Genomic DNA, 17,970 nt, shown 5'->3' with positions numbered 1-17,970 from the left:
TTTGCCAGTTGTAGGAATCTTGTTGCTTATCAGTAAATTTTTCTCCTGCCACCGACTGCAGAGTTACCTTTCCGAAGGCTGCTGCCTCCTGTTGCGCGTAGCCCGCCTGTCCCCTGCAACGCCTGTAGTCTGAGGCTCAACATTGCAGTTAAAGCGTAACAGAATTAGTCGCAGGAGCTGGAAATGAAACGCAGCGTGACAAAATTAATCTCAGAAGGAACTTGTGAAACTTGGGTAAGACTGGGAAAAAAGCACAGTTCTCCCCGGTATACGGGCAAATAAGGGTTGTGTTGCGTGGAGCAGGGCGGTGCTGGCGCTCTGCACCTTCCTGGCACAGCTGCAGGGCAGTGAAACACAACCTCAGTATCGCCTTCTGGAACCTTTGAGGGGATAAAAAAATCAGAAAAACCTTGTAAAAAGTATTCAATATTTTAAGCACTGAAGTAACACGATTCCCTAATCTTCCTCTGAGAATCATGCAACTGTTTATTTTTCCTCTTGTAGGATCTCGTTTTGGTGTGGTGGTTTTTTTTTTTTTTTGTATGTGGTTCCTAACAGTCTTCAATAATTGGAGTTACAAGGTATGAAGTAACAAGTTGGCAATAGTTAGGGTAACCTTTCTAGTTTAAGACTGTCAAAAAATCTTCCTGAATGTGGTACCATTTTTAAGAGGAATGTGGGATCATAATCACACATTGGTTTCTGACAGACAGTATTTCTAAGAATGTAAATCCTGTACATGCTGTTCTGTACTGTAAAGGCTTGAGCCAGTATTGTAGTGCTTGGATTGATTTCTTTTTAAAAAAGGTAAAAGAAAAAAAAGAAGCTTTCCAAGAAATGAAGTAGTTGTACTGAATACCCTTTCCTCCCCATACTTTGCCCCACAGCTCTGCCCTTGGGAGCAAACTGAAGTGCTGGTTTATACACAAAATTAGTATCTGTGATCCCTTTCCCAGCTTACACAGATGCATTCATGACTGTACGTACTTGGAATTAACCTTGTCTGGTTCTGAAACAGGCCTCCTCTGTCTCAAAAATACGGCCTCTTAGGGCTGGAGTTGAAGTCTGACACAGTTTCTTTGCACCTCTGCTTTTCCAGTGCTGAATTTTCCCTTCCCACGTGTGGTGCACCGCCTCAGCACTGTGAGGTGTGTGGGAACGGCTCACGTTCGTTGGCAGCATCTACAGTCACGTCTAACGGAGCAGGGCCGGGTTGCGAGGCTGCTCTAGATGCAGGGGATGGCTCAGACGGTGCCGAACGAACTCTGAATCCCCCACCCTGCTTTTAGGAGCAGAAAGTTCCCCGTCCACAGGCAGGAGCTGCCCCCTCGGGCGGTGGGGAGGGACCTGTGGGGACAGCGGGGCACCCACCAGCAGGGACGGGGATGAGGATGGGCACCAGGACAGCCAGCCCACGGGCTCTGCCAGGGCAGCTGCCCGTGACAGCCACCCGCCCTCCGCGCTGAAGCTGACGTTGCTGTTTGCTGGTGGAAACTTTGGGGCTTTGGTTCACCCCAGGTCAAAGAAATGCAGTTGTGCCTCAGAATGGGAACAAAGGTTTCCAAAAACTTGGGATGGCAAAGGGCTGAGGCAGGCCCCGTGCCCCGGCGCTGCTCCGATGGCACGTGCAGCAGAAGCTGCCTTCCTGCTCCCTGCGGAGCTGCTGTCGCCTTGGTGGGCCGTGGGGACCCTCGGCTGCTCCCACCCATGCACCAGCTGTTGCACGGGCTGTGGGACTCGCCTTTGCTCACCATGGCCCCGCTGCAGCGGCCCCACCGTGTCCATGCCACATGCTCCAGTCCCGCCGGGCGATGGGCACTTGCCGCACGCCTCCCAGCAAGGAGCGTTTCCGCATTAGAAACGGTCACCCCCAGGTTCCGTTGGAATTCAACAGCCATTAGCCCACTCAAGTACACGAGGCGTGGGAACAACGTATGCAGCGCACGACGTTTGAAGGTTTCTTGTGGTATTTCAACACCTTACGTGCTTGGTCATCTCACAAGCTGACATTCTTTGATTATCAAGGTTTTCCACCAGCGCCTCGCCACCTCCGCCAACGGGGGGAACAGTAGAGCCTCTTTCTGCTCTTTGCTCACTTTGTGCTCGCAGCCGAGGACAGCGTCAACCTCACCTGACACGACTGCAGTCTTCTTGCAAGGACAGAAACGTGTTGCCCTCCCACTTTCCCATGCCCAACCAGGTGCTGAGGCTTTTCCAGCCCCCAGAAACAGGATGGAAGCAAGCACACAAATGTTCAAGCTGCAAGTTACTAACACAAACAAGCAACACAAAAGGCTCAAGTTTATTTTTTTTGGCATGCCTGCTACTGGAAACACAGCCTAACAGGTCTTTCAGGATCTATTTAAAGCCCCCAATTACTTTTCCCTCTGGCTGCCACCTAGTATGTCAAATTTTTACAGTGGAATTAAAATGTCCCCAAGACATAGGGTTATGTAATGGAAACAATGACAACTCTCTACCTCTATGAACTGGGAGCTACTGTACCAAATAAACCCTTTCCTTCAGTCAGGGTCTTGTTTTGCAGTGTTAGCAATCACTCAGTCATAAAAGGAAGGGCTCAGAATCCATCATTGCTAAGGTTTACAAATTCACCATCTTTCTGAAAAATACACGAGGCGTAAGGAGTGACTTTTCCAGTGGCAGGCTACAGGAATACACAGATTACAGCACTGTTTTATACTTGGCAGTTATTGCCCAGCAGTGGTTCACAGCCTGGTACGAACGCCCGTTACTGCACGCGTTGGTTGACTTTCTGCCCAACAGCTGGACCTGCCGTTGGGTGCTGGCCATATGGAATGACATGTAAGTGAGCTAACGAACGATGAGCGTAAAGATGCAAAGAAAAAATAACAATTAGTGGCCGCTGGCCAAGGGAAGCAGAACACATGAACACAGTGGGGCTGGAGCCCGAAACACAGTGAAGTGCAGGAAAACAGCTTCCATTTTGCTGTCGAGTGCCACAGTCAGGAAGGATCCTGGACGCACCTGGCTGAAGCCGGCATAAAGCAGCACCTTAACTTCTACTTGTCTATTCGAACCTCACCAGGTACTGTTCTTCAGCTGACTAATACGTGGCTTTGTGTTGTTTTCAAAGGGCCATCTATATCGCTGCACACTGTTTTGCAGAGTTCCTACTAAAAACTTCAAAGGATTAAAAACCTTCAAGGATAACAACCCAGTTTTTAGAGCGGCTCTGTGGAAATCAGAAGGCCTAAACCCAGCGTTTGGAAGTGAAATGCTTCCACAGAGGACATGGCCAAAGGCTGTGGCAAGCCAGTTATTTCTGTGGTAACTGACAGAGTAAAAGACTGTTAACTCAGCAGCGCTGTTAAAAAAAAAAACACAGCAAAACATTCTAAAGTCTTGTTCTCTGTGCCTCTGTGGCATTAAACCCGTTCGCAGTTCTGTTTAATTACCTTTTTTTCTGGTAAATGTCCATGAGAGTGTTACTACTTAAAGCAGTATTTATATCTCTTACAAAGAGCATTACAATTATTATTCAGTTTGCCATTTGCTTTCAAACGCCTTAGTCTATATCATGATTTCAGCAAAAATCCCAAGATTGCTTTCTGTATCATCCTCAGGCTCCAATTCTTCACTGTGGTCCTTTGGAGAGGTGTGTACGCCTTGTTCTTGAATGGTCTTTCTCTTTCTCCTGTGGATGTACACAGAGCGGTTCTTCTCCACCTCCTCAGAAGGCGAGCTGTCTGCACTGACAGCAGTTTTCAAAGCCAACTCTAAGCGTTTGTAGAATCTGGAAAGAATTGTGGAGTTATTATTTTTGTAGGTTTGCTCAGGATCTGCAAAACTACTCTGAGAAACTAATGCTTTTGCAACATAATCAATACGTGCTAAGAAAAGAAAATGGTTACTAACATCAGAAAGTTCTGGCCAATACTGGAAGAAAAATTAGAAACATCAGCACGTGTCCTTGTGTCCGCCATGCCACTTCTCTTTGTAATGCTTGTATGTCAGAAATCAAAGGGTGGGGGTACTCACGTGCCATTAAGACCCTGCTCATCTTACAGAAACTATAAAATGTTGTCAGGTTAAACGTCTGATGAACGACAACATTAATGATCAGATGGACTCCTACTATTAACAATTACTTCTAACAACTACAGAGATTTTCAATGGACATATAAAAAGAAACTGGTCTTAATACATGTAGGTGTCTCTCCAGCATCCTTATGATCCTCATTCTCTTTCACTCTTCTGCCTATTCTGTTCCTCAGCTGGAGACAAACGTTAAGACACAAAGCATGTGTAACCTTCCACCACCTTCAGAAATCATCGGGTTTGGAAACTATACAAAGCATTTAGTGGATTAAAGTGTGCACTGCAATCTGCATACTTCTGAAATGGTTACTGTGTTAGAATAAAAAATGATATTATCATTAGAAAGTTAAACCCTACTCAGTAACGAAAGACAGTCTGCAAACTCATGTTGTTTACAGGTTTTAGCTTAAACAGTTTATAGTCTTCAGAGCTCAAAAAATTATTGTATTGAAATTGTATTTTAGACTTTGGGGGGGGCTGTCTGGTTTTGGTTGGGTTTTTTTTTTTGTTTTCTAACACAACCCATCTCCCTTTTGGATTTAGATGCCATGAATAGGATTGGTGTACTCTTGCAAACCTGTCAATCCTCCTTGTGTTTTCTTCCATTTTCCGATTGGCCACCTGTATCAGAAATTCAATATATTCTTCGGAGACCATCAATTTCCCCTTGTGGCTCAACGGAACTTCTAAGCAATGAGTGCTCCGGACAGCCTAAAAACACACACAAAAGGATTTATCTAGAATAAAGTTTTTTATTTTATGAAGGTTATTTAAATAATATGGGAAAAAAAAAACACTTATCCACACAATTGGTTAGGTGCTGTCAACTAAAGCAGAAAGATACTTCTTTGCTACAGCATGCCCTGTGATAGCTGTCTATCATATTACAATTCAGATCTTGGCTCATAAAAAAAAAAAAAAAAATCAAGGTTAGCAGCAATGATATGACTTTGTTACATTTCTTACAGGAAGTAGAAAAGCCCTTACCATCATAATTTTTCCTCCTCTGCCAACTGTAATACCAGAGTTCCTGAACCCAGAATCAATGGCCACCGAATGCTGCGGAACAAATAAATGCCTTAAGCAGGTCTTACACACCTTCACAGCAAGAAATAATTATGGATAGGTTGCAACGCAACCTACATCTCAGTTTTGCCAAAAACTTACTCAAAACCATCTCCCCAAATTCATGCAATACTAGTAACATTAAAATGTTTTAAAGATCAAACTCACACAGTATCACAAATCATGGCTGGTTTTCAAAGAACCACAGTCAGTTTTGATTGTCTAATCTTAATCCTTTAGTGCAGATGGGACATTAATGGGAACTGTACTACTATATCTCGAAGAGCTGGTAACCATACAGGCAGTCGTGCAGCACTTTTATAGCTAGAAGGGCAGCAGTATTGTAAAAGGAGTTAATTGACTCTCTTCTACATAAATGAAGGTACAAACCCATCACCAGTTTCACTCTGAAGAGCAGAAGGCAAAGGTGCCACTCCATTAGCTGAGACACTGGAGCTGAACAGCCTGGCTGGTAGCAAAGTCACATCTAAAAACCCGTCGCTTTTGGCCAGCAAAAGCAATCCAGGCTCACGGAGAAAAGTTTTCACCAGGCAACCTGCTTCAGCTCGGAGACTGAACTGTGGTTGAGTAACTTTGTCTTCTAAAAAGCACAGCAAATACTAAGTTCAAAGCTGTGTTTTCTTTTTTACCCGAGTTATTAAACATGCAGCACACCTGGGACCATTCTTAAGTGCTAAAGCTTACTCAGGAGCCAACACTTCTACTTTTACAGCAAGGAATATAACAGAACAACAATGTAATGCTGTTACTTGATGTAATTTTACCAGAAGCTGTGCATCTTGCAGCTCTTGACACAGCACATGAAGAACAAATGGTTCAAACTTGAGCACGACATCACCAGTGGCTTTCTCTAGTGCTGTCATCTGGAAAACACACCAAAATATTTATATTAATACTGCAAATGTGTACTGTTACTACAGAAAGAAAACAAAAAATAATATCAAGTCAGCGTGTGAAAGAAGCATTAAAAACGCAGCAAATGAGGTCCAAGCAATCGGGTTTGTTCAGCTGCTTTTGATTTTTCATTGCTCACAATACACAGAAATCCCACGGATTTCCATCATTCTGTTTGCTAAACTGATTAGGTTTGAGAGCAATTCATAGCAAGATAGCCTTTAAAAACTCTGGAAAGTGCACTTCCCTGTTTATTTCTTTGTAGATTGACATGAATCGATACAGTCAGCGCAGCACAGGAAGAGAACTGCTTTACTGCAATCAGATGAAACCTGAGCACATTTTTTTATTTTTTCTAAAAACCTGTTCTTTAAAATCAAAGACGTTTAGTTTCTGAAGTACATTTTCTTAACTCCAGAAAACTTTCTGGGGTTCAGCAAATCAAATTCATAGCCTAACACACTTGATCACATTTTAACCTAGTTTAAACAAGAATGTGTAGATTACTGTATGAGACTGAAAAAGAGAAAAAAGTTCAGAGGTTGAAACTAGAGGCATAAACCTGCGAGACACGGCGGGGCGGAAAGAGGGAAGTAACTTCGCAGTTCTAAGATTCAAGAAATTACCTTCAGACCCCTCAGTTCTGCTAGAAGACTGAGATGACAGTGGCAATTTTTCCTGCATTTGTGAGTGTGGAGAAAGCTCCAAGACATTCTGCACGGCCTATTATCACAATTGCTCTACTTTTCTACGCGGTGTCTTTGCAGAGCCACCTTAAGGGCCGACGTTACTTTTTTCCATTCAGAAAGGTTGCTTTGAGGCAGTTCTATTACTTATTTCATTTTATGATGATTTAATCACAAGCACTGCTTCCTCCCCCTGCCTTGTTTGCCTTCACTCGCTTAATTCACAGCACTAAAAAATTTGCTATGTTAGCTTGAAAGATTTCAGCTGTTTTCCCATATTTTGTTGTTTTGTCTGGCCCTTCTCATCTTTCTTGTAAAACGAAACTATCCAATAAAATCAGCAGGAAATAATCAAATTCATATGCTTTTCTAAGACACGATGGCATAAAAGAAAACTGCTGAAGTAACGCTCTCTCCTTTCCTTCAAAGGCTGAAAAGTATTTAAATGTATTTACGCAGCATCTCCTCCACACGGGTTCTTATTTTAAGTTGAAAGCATGTCTTTCTGAACGGCTAAGTTTGTCATTTGTGCACCAGATTTAAAAAAATGCCCAGGTCACCACAGCCATGCTAAAGCTGCTGAGAAACAGAAGCGCCTGACACTGCAGAATGCAGCGTCCTACAGAAATACCTATGCCAACTCACCCAGCGGTGGCTCGGGAAGTGCCTGGAAACGCGTGGTGCTGCCGCGGCGCTCCGGGAGGCAGGCTCACCCTGCCTGGGAGCGTGCTGGCACGGCCCAACAGCTTCCTTATCCAAAGCCCGGCTCTCTGCGCAGCACGGCACGAGGTTGGTGGTGTGGAGCCCTGCGGCCCCCGCCTCGCGCGGTCTGCGCCGATGCCAGCCGCAACACACGCAGCAGTCGGCGTTGACGGTGTGTAACACGGGCTGGGACCTGCTGCGGCGCGTGGGGTCCCTTTCCAGGCACGTTTCCCTGATCCCTCTTCAGATGTCTGCCCGCGTTTTGAGAACTCTGCTCCAGCTATCCCAGCAACAATACAGCGTCCTGCTTCAGCGAAACGCTCGGCATCCGCTGTGGCTGGAAGCCAAGTCAGGCAGACTTGTCTCCGAGACAAGTAGTGTGACAGAAAACACATTATCAGCTGCACTCAGTGTGTGTGGTAGCAGTGAGGGTGTTTTCACGGGTTTCTGTTTCTCTGAAAAGGCTCAGGAATTTAGCAGAGACTCTAGAGGCGGCTTTTCAGCAAGAACACAACTAGTTAAGAAAGTCATACTGCCTGAAATCATCCGTGCACGTTAGCACTGCCCCAAGGCTGTCTTATAATACTGTTCATCAGAAAGCTTACTCGTGGAAAAAAATATTTTCTATTTTCAGTAAAGGTTTTTTATCATCTACTGCATCTAAGTCAGTCTAACTAACAAGACAAAGTCTAACTGCTGTCTTGAAACGACAGCAAGTACCTGTTGGCGACCTGTAAAAAAGCTCACGCAAATGAAACTCCCTCTCTTTCAAAAGCAGGAGCAACCGCTGAAGTGGCAAGAAGCGGAAAACAATGGAGTGGCCACGGCAGCACGTCTGCAGGAACGCAGAACGCAGCCCTCGCTCCGCAGAGCCGTGCTGGCACCACTGCAAACGCGCTCGCTGCAGCGTCGCGCAGCTGCGGTCGCGTCACCGGCTCGAGGGTAAGTCCCAGTCTGCCGAGGGCAGCGCACAGCCCAGCGCGGCCGGCATCGTTATCCTAACAGTCATCTGTCAGGAAAGGAAGAACATTTGCTTAGAAACGCATTATTTCCCCTTATTCTGAATAAGGAAACGGCTTTGAAAAAAATAAAACCGACTGTATCTCAGCTTTTCAGAAATGGTTTTTTGAAGGACAGTCTTCTGCTGCAGAAGCAGTACAAACTCCTGACTCTCTGTTGCGACATGGAGACTACATGAGTCCAGACAGTAAGAAATTATTCACGTTTCATATTAGCTGCATTTTCAACTATGCAGGGAATTTGGTATTAAGCTTAAAAGCATTCTCTTCAGAACGGGTCTTACGAGTTTATTAAGTAGAACACCTAGAGAAAAGTTTCTTTTGAAATCAGAGTCAATTCATCTCAGTGACGTGAACAAAACCCCTAAAAACGTCTTTGCATTTTACACGACATGTTTTCCACGACATTAGGAACGCTGCATTAAATAAACACGAAAGCCGTATCCCCCTGTTGCCCTCTTACCACATCGCCTTTGACACACGCCTCATGTGTTACCAGGAGCCACGTGCAGTTTTTCTTCGGGATCTCCGAGATGTTTCTATCCTGGTACCGGAGAGAAGCGATTAAACCAGCACTACAGGTACATGAGCTTTGGTCTTGTGCTTGTACAAACGCAATGGTCCTTCAGAACAAGGAACGTCGCTTCTAAAAAAGCGCCTTAAGCTCTTCAGGCACACAAACCTATTTATTGACAGTGTTTTACGAGCGACTCCCGTGCTCCCAGCCAGGCACCGCCGTAAGCCCGAGCCCCGGCAGCGGACACGCGTGCGTCCCAGTAGGCACTATGGAGAACCGGGGGGGGACAGCTCCGCCCCGAGCGCCGCTCCCCGGCACATCCATCGGCTTCCCGGGCTCCCGAACCGCGCTCCCAGCGCAGCGCGGGCGCGAACCCGACCCCGACCCCGAGCCCCTCCGCGGGCGAGCGGGGCCCGGCAGCGCCCGCCCCCGCCGGGGCGAGGACAGGGCCGGGCTCCCCTCGCCGCCCCGCGGCCCGGCCCGGGGCTGGGGGCGCGGCGGGCCCGCAGCCGGGCAGAGGCGCCGCCGGCGGGACTCACCGCGGCGCCGCCTTCCGCCAGGACGAGGCGGCCGGAGCAGGAGCTGGTGGTGCAGAACCGAGCTCGCCCGTTGAGGAGCCGCACGACGGCGGCGGCGCCTTCGTCCAGCGCGCCCTTCCTGCTGGCGTCCGCCCGCGCCAGGCGCTGCGCCTTCTGCCGCCCGAAGGCGGCCATGGCGGGGCGGCGGGAGCGGCCCCGCCCCGACCCCGGCGCCGCAGCGGCGGCCCCCGCGCGAGCGCGACGGCGGCCCGCGAGGGCCAAACCTCCCCAGGCGACGCTCGGCCCCGCCCCGCCCGCACTCCGCCGCGGGGCCGGGAGCGGGGGCGCTCCGGAGGTGGCGGGGGGCGTCGGGGCTGCCCGGCGGCCGCCGGGACTCGGCGCGCGGGGCTCGGGGCCTCGGGCGGCAGCGGCGGGGGGCGGGGCCGGGGTCGGGGGGCGCGTCAGGGGTGGGGCCTGACGGCGCGGGGCGTGCCCGGGCCGCGGGGGCGGCCGGAGCCTTCGTGCCGCCGTGGGGACCCTCCGTGCCGCGGCCGCGCGTCCCTGCGGAGCAGCCGGTGAGCCCCCCAGGAGCCGGCTCGACCCGGCCCGGCTCGTCCGGCCGTGGCCCTGCTGGCGCGGGAAGGGCGGGCGGCGCTCCGGGGGTTCCCGGAGGGCGCGGAACCTGCCCCGCTGCCCCGCCGGCTGCGGCCCTGCCGCTGGCCCCGCTCCCCGTTCCCGGGGCCGGACCACCCCGCCCCTGCTCGCCGTGGCCGGGGTGCCCCAGCCGCTGCCTCCCCCCCAGCCCTTCCTCGCCCGTGGGTCCGGGCACCTCTCCGCCCCGCCCGTGGGTCCGGGCACCTCTCCGCCCCGCCCGTGGGTCCGGGCACCTCTCCGCCCCCCCCGTGGGTCCGGGCACCTTTCCGCCCCCCCGTGGGTCCGGGCACCTCTTCGCCCCCCCCGTGGGTCCGGGCACCTCTCCGCCCGCCCGTGGGTCCGGGCACCTTTCCGCCCTCCCGTGGGTCCGGGCACCTCTCCGCCCGCCCGTGGGTCCGGGCACCTTTCCGCCCTCCCGTGGGTCCGGGCACCTCTCTGCCCGCCCGTGGGTCCGGGCACCTCTCCGCCCCCCCCGTGGGTCCGGGCACCTCTCCGCCCTCCCGTGGGTCCGGGCATCTCTTCGCCCCCGCCGTGGGTCCGGGCACCTCTCCGCCCACCCGTGGGTCCGGGCACCTCTCCGCCCACCCGTGGGTCCGGGCACCTTTCCGCCCTGCCGTGGGTACGGGCACCTTTCCGCTCCCCCGTGGGTACAGGCACCCCTCTGCCCCCTGAGTGCCCGAGCCGGGTGCTGGTGCGGAGGCACTCGGGAAGCTCCTGCATGGCTGGTGCCCGCCAGTTGCCCCCCAGCAGATACCGAGGTTCCTTCCAGTTGCCTCATCCTGCCCGTTGGTCATTGTGCTGCAGGATCATTTCTTAAAACCCACAGGTCCGTTTTTTTTCTGAGCGGAATAGAGGCCTTTTAGTTTGGTTTGTTGTCACTGCGTGTGAAGGTGACCTGTACTTCAGGAATTCCTTTGCGCTGTGAAGTTTTGTCGTGCCCCAAGGAAATAGTAGTGTGTGTCCTTGTGACAGGCTCCTCCTGACTGGAGTAGGGAACCAGGAACGTGGAGCCTTACATACTGTATCAGCGAAGAGGAAAAACGGGCATCAGGTCAGGTACTTTTAGAAGCTGCAGTTGTCTTTGGGAAAAAGCCTACCTCTGGCTACAGTTCTAAAGTTCTTTAGCTGGAGTTGATCAAAAGCATCATCTCTTGGTGTCTTTCAGCTTCTTGTACGCCTGCGAGCTGTCCTGTGGTTGTTTGCTCTTTACCCCGTAAATCTCTGAATCAATCGGGTCCCTGAAAGAATTTGTACGTAACTGTCGTTGTGGCAGGAGGAACTTGGTGGTGGTGTGTCGTGAGAACACTTCACCGATGAACGCAGTTGGAGTAGCCACAGCTTCATCTGTGGACAAGTGGTCGCTGCTTCCATTAAGGCACGCAGGGCTGGGAGCTGCAGCAGCTGGGGGCCGCCGTTCACGGTCTGGCGTACGGCTGCGGTGGCGAAATCCGGCTGGAATTAAGGATCGGAATCTGGAACGTCTGCCCTTCAGGTTTTGCTGACTTGTTTTAATCTCCTGTGGGATCTTCTCTTTTCGATAGCTGATGAGTAGGTTTTTGTTGCGTTTTTTCACGTGGAAGTTTAATGGTAAGCAGGAGCAGTGACTGGAACGTCACTTGATTAGGTTGCCCAGTCAGCCAACGTACGACAGGCTGTTTTGCAAGAATGTGACAGTAAATTGTCCGTGTTTTTCCCCAAAATGCGTACACCTCTGCATATGGAGAGCAGTGCGGTGTTCTCAGGAGCTGCCGTAGGAATACTTCTATGGATAAATTATTTACACGTGATTCTCTTCATATCCATAAAGTCCTGCAAGTAGGGTTAGGGTAGGGTTAATTTTATAACTTTTGCAAGTTTTGCAAAAAAAAAAAACCCAAAACCAACCAAGCCCCCCAGAATTTAAATCAGGAGTGAGGCTCAATGTAATCAGTTGTTTGACAGGCAGTTGTTTGATTTCTTTGTTTTGAAAATGCAAACTAAATTATGAAGGCAATACAATATTATCGTTTTTTCCCCTTCCCCTAGATATTCTGATCACTATGGCAACCACCAGAAATGTGATGAGAGCTGTCAGAGTTTTTGGATTTGGTGGCCCAGAAGTGCTTAAACTCCAGTCAGATGTCTTAGTTCCCAATCCAGAAGAAAATCAGGTATCTATGAGTTCTGTGAACTGAAAGGATGATACTGAATGACAGGTACACTCAGAACAGAATGAAGAATACAAACCAAAACTGTTCATCTTGAATGTGCAGTTTTTGGTCAGCTGTTCATACTACCTGGGACTTAATGTTTAACAAATGTGGACTTTTAACTCTTCTATGGGCTACGTATTCCACAGAAAGGATTTCCTGAAAATGGCTTCAGTTCAACACCGAGTTTTTGCTGACTCTGTTTAAAAATTTAGTTAAAATGTCACGATACTGTGCTGTGAATTTAAGTTCTACGTCTTTTTAATTATTGCCTAAGAAGCATCTTTTCTTTTAGGTGTTAATTAAAGTCCATGCCTGTGGGGTAAATCCTGTTGAGACATATATTCGTTCTGGAAGTTACGCCAGGAAACCAGCGTTACCCTATACTCCTGGCTCCGATGTGGCTGGTGTAGTAGAAAGCGTTGGGGAACGTGTGACTGCGTTCAAGGTATTTATACGTTGGGGTTTAATTCATTGTTGTTAATTGTATCCCCTTTGTGTCATTGCTATGCCACTGCTCCTGTATTTATTGCTTATAATAACGTAGTCTCTTCATGGGGAAAGTCACCTTCACTGACTGGTCAAAGCACGCAGCGAGATGCTACTGGCAGTCCAGTCTGCAGATTGAACTGCAGGGAAGTCTTTAGTGCTGCTGCCCTCCGAGGGTTAAAACGTCTCAGAAGAGGCGGTTCAGTTTGCCTGCTTAAAGCAGCGATGTCAGGTCTGCAAAAGCTGTGGTTCGGAACTATTTTTGTGGCATTGCTGAAGTATTTGAAGTTGGATGCTTCCCGTTTGAGGTAATAATTTCACGCAGAACTGAAAAATCTCCTGTGAATCTTTCTGGGAAATAGAAATAGCTTTTATTTTACTTACTCATAAAGCCCCATAAATTACATATTTGTTGTTAAAACAGTTCTAATATTTATTACTCCAGTCTTGTAATTTTACTTAGATTTTCTTAGGAGGAGAGTCTTGGGACAGGAGAAGGCAGTTATCAGTTTGCTAAAAGATGAAATTTATTTAGTTTTTAAATCTGTTCTTCCTTTCAAGTCACTCGACTGTTGGTCTCAGACAGATATAAAAATTGTAGTTAAAATTGTATTGGAATTCTCTGGCTTGGAATTTAGGTAGCTACTGTGGGAGAGACAAGAGATTTGGTTATCTGGAGAGAAGAATCGTGTTTATTCATATTTTCTTATCAGTAGTTTGCTGTATCTGCTGAGTGTACTTTTTTTTTTCCCCTTACGGAAATCGTGATGCTCTCTGCTCCAATGAGAGAGAGATGATGAGGCCAGTATGTGCCCCAGAGGGACATCCCAAAAATGCTGAGTAGCCCAGCTCGTTCGTTCGCAGGAGTTAACACCCAACGCCCGCAAACCCAGCGGACACAGTCCGTGTGCTGTGTGCTCACTGGGATCGACGTGCACACAGCAGAACCCCAGTGCTCAGCAGCTGGGGGTGTCAACGGAGACTGACCTTGTTGTGCAGGGGGGCCGTGCAAGGCCGGGTGCTGACCGGGACCCCGCTGCTGGCGTCGCGCTGCGTCGGCAGCCCTGGAGCGCCCGGAGCGCGCTGCGTTTCCTGCGTCACCTGCTGAGTTGCTGGTGGATATTCAGTTACTTTAGGGTGCATTAAGAGTCTGTCTTTCTTCTACGTTTAAACAAAAATAATTGAGAAATGTTTCTTTTGTGTTTGTGAAAGCTTTTGAAGTTCTGCATTTGGAATCTGTGAGTGGAACTCTTTAGTGTTCAGGTTCGTTAAGGTTAATATTAATGAGACGGTAGGTTTGTGCGTCACACTGCAGAGCAGGGGTTATAATTATGACACTTTATGAAATTCTGTGGTTTGTATTGCGTTCATTGTATGTACCAGCGTTTATAAAAATCTTCTCTGTGACAAATATCACTGATTCTTTTTAATAGGAGAGCTGTTAGAAACAGCCTAAATTTCTGCGAACTGATTCTTACTGTATATTAAGGAAACATAAGGGAGATGATTGCTTGATCTCTTTTCTTTCCCTCCTTCCTAGAAAGGTGACAGGGTTTTTACCCTTGGTACGGTCTCTGGAGGATACGCAGATTATGCAGTTGCTGCAGCTAATAGAGTCTTCCCTTTGTCGGATGCATTGGACTTCAGGCAGGGAGCAGCGATTGGAATACCCTACTTCACTGCTTACCGTGCTCTTTTCCAAAAGTAAGGGGACAAATCTAAGTTTGTGCGTTTTACTTTGAATATTTAAGATAACTGAAGTTCATGTTTTCATTGTCCTGTAAAATGGGGGCAGATCAATGAGTGGGAAATGTTTAAAACACTGAAGTTAAATTTGTTACGCTGATGGAATTGTCAGGTAATCGTTACCTAGAAGCTCGTGACGGTATTTTCTTGTTAAGTGTTTCTTCTGAAGGGAACAGACCTGGAAAGGCTTCTTTGATAAGGATCGTCTAATAAAACGTGCAAGTCTCTTTCAGTACTTGTTGGTATCCTAGCTAGGGAATTAAAACAGGAATAGTCTAATTTCTTAATTAAATGGACAATGTGCCGTAGAGCAGACCCACCTCTTCTTCGTGAGCCTCTCTGCCGGAGGGACTGTGTGCAGTCTGTTGCCGTAGGGCAGTATAACGGGGAAAAGCCAGACTTCCCTGCCAGCTGGGTGAGAGCTTTGGACTGGAAACCTGGTTTAGTTTGACAGAACAACTGGTTAGAAGTAGTGTGGTTTATTTGAAGATCGGTAACAGGTGAAGAGCTTGAACTGGGGTTCAGTACCAGACTGTGACTTGCTGCTAGTTGCATGTTGATGTAATTGCATATCACTTAAACTCATGAATGATATGGTTTATTGTGCCTCCTTGTTTTCCCAAAGAGGCTGATTTACCTGTTTAGCCATAACACAAATTGCAAATACAGCTGGGTGAAAGGTCAGATCTGATGTCAGTATATGCAGTCCGAGACTTAACGATTAAGTACTGCAATCGTAACGCCAATGTTTTCTGTTTTTTTCCTTCAGAGGGCGTGCCAAAGCAGGGGAAAGTGTGCTAGTGCATGGTGCCAGTGGGGGGGTAAGTATTTCGAGAAGGCAAGTTATAAGAAATGCTGCTTTCTGTCCTCGTGCCTGCTTTTGTCTGTGATACGATTTTTACCTTTAAGATTTAAATTACTTATTATGGCTAAAATACCCCCATGTTACCAGGCCAGCTTTTTAAATGGTTAAGTTCCAAGTTGTTGGTAGAATATATAAAATATAAAATGCTAAGAAGGGGATAAAAGCAAGGGCGATAAAAAAAGACTTTTCTTTTTTCTTTTTTTTTTCCCCACCTTTTCTTTCTTCCCCCCACCCCCCTCCCTCAGGTGGGAATAGCAACATGTCAGATTGCCAGAGCGTGTGGTTTAAAGGTTTTGGGTACAGCAGGAACTGAGGAAGGCATGAACATAGTTCTGAGAAATGGTTGTCACCAAGCATTTAATCACAGAGAAGCTAATTACATTGATAAAATCAAGGTAAGCATGCAGCAGGCCTAGGTGATGCAGTATGTATTTTTTTGATGAACAAAATGTGAACAGTTGTTTGCGATTTTTAAAAGTAGATTTATTTAGGAGCAATAGTGCACTGCCTTTTTCATGTCTGTGCAAGGAAAAACCTTTTCCAGGCTGGAAAAGCTGAGCTCTCTTCACAGGCAGTGGCATTTAGAAACTCTTGCGTTTCAGCAAATCCCAATATAGGGATATCATAATTCAGCATATCAAAATATGCTGTCAGCCTTAGTACAAAGGCTGTATTTAAAATTTAAACAGCAAACTGTAAAATATGTGTTATCTGTAGCATATGAAATATGCAGCTGTACCCAAACAGTAACTGGAGTGCTTTCAACGATATATTATGTCGTGTATAGGAATATACAGGGATGGAAGGAGTTGATATCATCATAGAAATGCTCTCTAACATCAATCTTGCTACTGACTTGCAACTGTTGTCCTGTGCAGGAAGGGTGATGGTAAGTATTTTTTGTCACTGACTTGAGTTTGTGTGTTTAGCGACACAATTCAACAGTCAGAACTTAAACTGTCCTTTAACTCGGTTGTAACAGGTTGTGGGCTGCAGAGGTCCTATTGAGATAAACCCAAGAGACACTATGAATAAAGAATCCAGCATAATAGGAGTTAGTCTGTTTCTTGCAACTGAGGTAAGAAAAGAAACATTTTTATTTTAAAGCATGTTTTGTTGACTTACTCCAACAAATTCTCTCTTTCTGGCTAAAATCATTTGTAGGGATGAAAGCATCGTTTCACTGTAACTTGTTTGTTCATTCCTTTACATTTCGATTTAATCTCAGAACATCATAAAATACCTTTGGGTTGTGAAATTTGGTTTAGCACTCGTGTAAATAGTCAATACTTTTCTAAACTGTAAAGACCTTGTGGTAAATGCTGTCTTTATTACTCGCAGGAGGAGATGCATGAATGTGCGACAGCGATCCGTGATGGCATAGAGGCTGGCTGGCTGAAACCAGTTGTAGGCTCTGAATATCCCCTGGAGAAAGTAGTTCAGGCTCATGAAGACATTATTCATAGCAGTGGTGCTCGAGGAAAGATGGTGCTCCTTCTATAAAGTCTTTTTCCGTTTATTTTGCAGCTGTTCTAACTGAACCTTTGCTTACATGATTCACTGAGTGTATGTTATAAAAGGTACCTTTGATCAGGTCTGAGAGTAAGAGCAAATGCTAACTTACATTAAGTAATTGCATTAATTAACGATCTCTTTTTGTAATAAGCAGAATTGCATATATTTGAAAGTAATTTTTGTTGCTTTTTTGGCTGACACGGAAGTAATACATTTTCTCTGCTGGTGCGGCCTTGTGATGCAGGGGAGAATAATATCTAAGATAGAATTTGATATCATGCTCTACGTGCAGTTGTAGTGGGGCCACTGGGAAGCTGTAGGTGGTGCAAAACTGAAGCCTGTCTTTGTAAGACAGACATATGTAACTATATGCTTACAACGAGGGCTCTGTACATTCTTTAGCTGCAAAATTTGTCTCGTTCATCTTATGTCACATAATTTACTTGGAATCAAAGCTTTTGCTACCAAAATAGTTCACTTTCCAGCTCGAAAGATGGCCAAAGAACCTCTCAAATATGACCTGTTCGGAAGCAGAGGCCGTTTCCTTTTGCTCTGCCCGAGTATCTGAGGTGAAAGTGTGGAAAAACAACAGAAATCGGGGGGAAGAGGAGACATTATCCCCCAAAATTCAGCTTACATCTTAACATAAGCTGTAATATTAGAGCAGCTCTGAGGCGAGATACAGTTGCTGCTCCCAGGAGCACGGCGCGGTTGGCATGGACAAGGCCTGCTCAGGTCGAGCAGAACGTACAGTATCCTTGGAAGGGGGAGCAGGGTGGTGTGGAGGTACCGCGGCTCGTCCCTGCTGTCAGGGACAGGGAGCGACTGGCGAAGGGAACCGCACAGCTGCTGTCAGGGAAGCTGGGTCTCAGCAACGATGGTGAGATCGTGTCCTGAAGCTGAACTCTGCTCATTATAATGTCACTATAATACCCAAACACACCTGCATCCCCAAACCTGCCCGCCTCCACGCTGCGACCACCGCTCACTGAGCATACGTCCTGAAAGGC

General features: G+C 47.5%; 2 protein-coding genes across 4 annotated transcripts; one reads left to right on the top strand and one right to left on the bottom strand.

Annotated features, from left to right (window-relative positions):
• Nucleotides 1-2,301: 2,301 nt before the first annotated feature.
• Nucleotides 2,302-9,697, bottom strand: TYW3 (tRNA-yW synthesizing protein 3 homolog). Of its 2 annotated transcripts, none has more exons than XM_086617127.1 (6): nt 9,524-9,697; nt 8,931-9,011; nt 5,931-6,029; nt 5,068-5,139; nt 4,658-4,791; nt 2,302-3,775 (listed from the first exon to the last, which is right to left on the bottom strand). In XM_086617127.1, exons 1-6 carry the CDS (start codon nt 9,695-9,697, stop codon nt 3,553-3,555), a joined length of 783 nt encoding a protein of 260 aa, XP_086473253.1. In that variant the 3' UTR covers nt 2,302-3,552. The 2 variants fall into 2 exon arrangements, with proteins under 2 accessions (XP_086473253.1, XP_086473255.1); XM_086617129.1 differs by having other exon boundaries at nt 8,931-8,993.
• Nucleotides 9,698-12,189: 2,492 nt separating this feature from the next.
• CRYZ (crystallin zeta) lies at nt 12,190-17,097 on the top strand. Of its 2 annotated transcripts, XM_009978936.2 has the most exons (8): nt 12,190-12,306; nt 12,641-12,793; nt 14,375-14,538; nt 15,350-15,401; nt 15,691-15,840; nt 16,233-16,334; nt 16,428-16,523; nt 16,787-17,097. In XM_009978936.2, the coding sequence occupies exons 1-8, from the start codon at nt 12,196-12,198 to the stop codon at nt 16,946-16,948; spliced, it is 990 nt and encodes a 329-aa protein (XP_009977238.2). In that variant the 5' UTR covers nt 12,190-12,195; the 3' UTR covers nt 16,949-17,097. The 2 variants fall into 2 exon arrangements, with proteins under 2 accessions (XP_009977238.2, XP_009977239.2); XM_009978937.2 differs by lacking the exon at nt 16,233-16,334 and having other exon boundaries at nt 12,196-12,306.
• Nucleotides 17,098-17,970: the final 873 nt, after the last annotated feature.

Source organism: Tauraco erythrolophus, chromosome 10, assembly GCF_009769465.1.
Source record: "Tauraco erythrolophus isolate bTauEry1 chromosome 10, bTauEry1.pri, whole genome shotgun sequence".
Taxonomy (NCBI): Eukaryota; Metazoa; Chordata; class Aves; order Musophagiformes; family Musophagidae; genus Tauraco; species Tauraco erythrolophus.
The sequence above is the reverse complement of the archived record's forward strand: the minus strand, read 5'-3'. Positions and strand labels throughout refer to the sequence as shown.

Excerpts from the sequence above, each read along its gene's own strand:
- CRYZ (XM_009978936.2), top strand. The coding sequence starts at position 12,196 with ATGGCAACCACCAGAAATGTGATGAGAGCTGTCAGAGTTTTTGGATTT. Across the intron at positions 15,402-15,690 it reads TGCATGGTGCCAGTGGGGGG|GTGGGAATAGCAACATGTCA; the intron begins GTAAGTATTTCG and ends CCCCTCCCTCAG. Across the intron at positions 16,335-16,427 it reads CCTGTGCAGGAAGGGTGATG|GTTGTGGGCTGCAGAGGTCC; the intron begins GTAAGTATTTTT and ends CGGTTGTAACAG.
- TYW3 (XM_086617127.1), bottom strand. The coding sequence starts at position 9,697 with ATGGCCGCCTTCGGGCGGCAGAAGGCGCAGCGCCTGGCGCGGGCGGAC. Across the intron at positions 4,792-5,067 it reads GAGGAGGAAAAATTATGATG|GCTGTCCGGAGCACTCATTG; the intron begins GTAAGGGCTTTT and ends GTGTGTTTTTAG. Across the intron at positions 3,776-4,657 it reads AACACAAGGAGGATTGACAG|ATTCTACAAACGCTTAGAGT; the intron begins GTTTGCAAGAGT and ends AATTCTTTCCAG.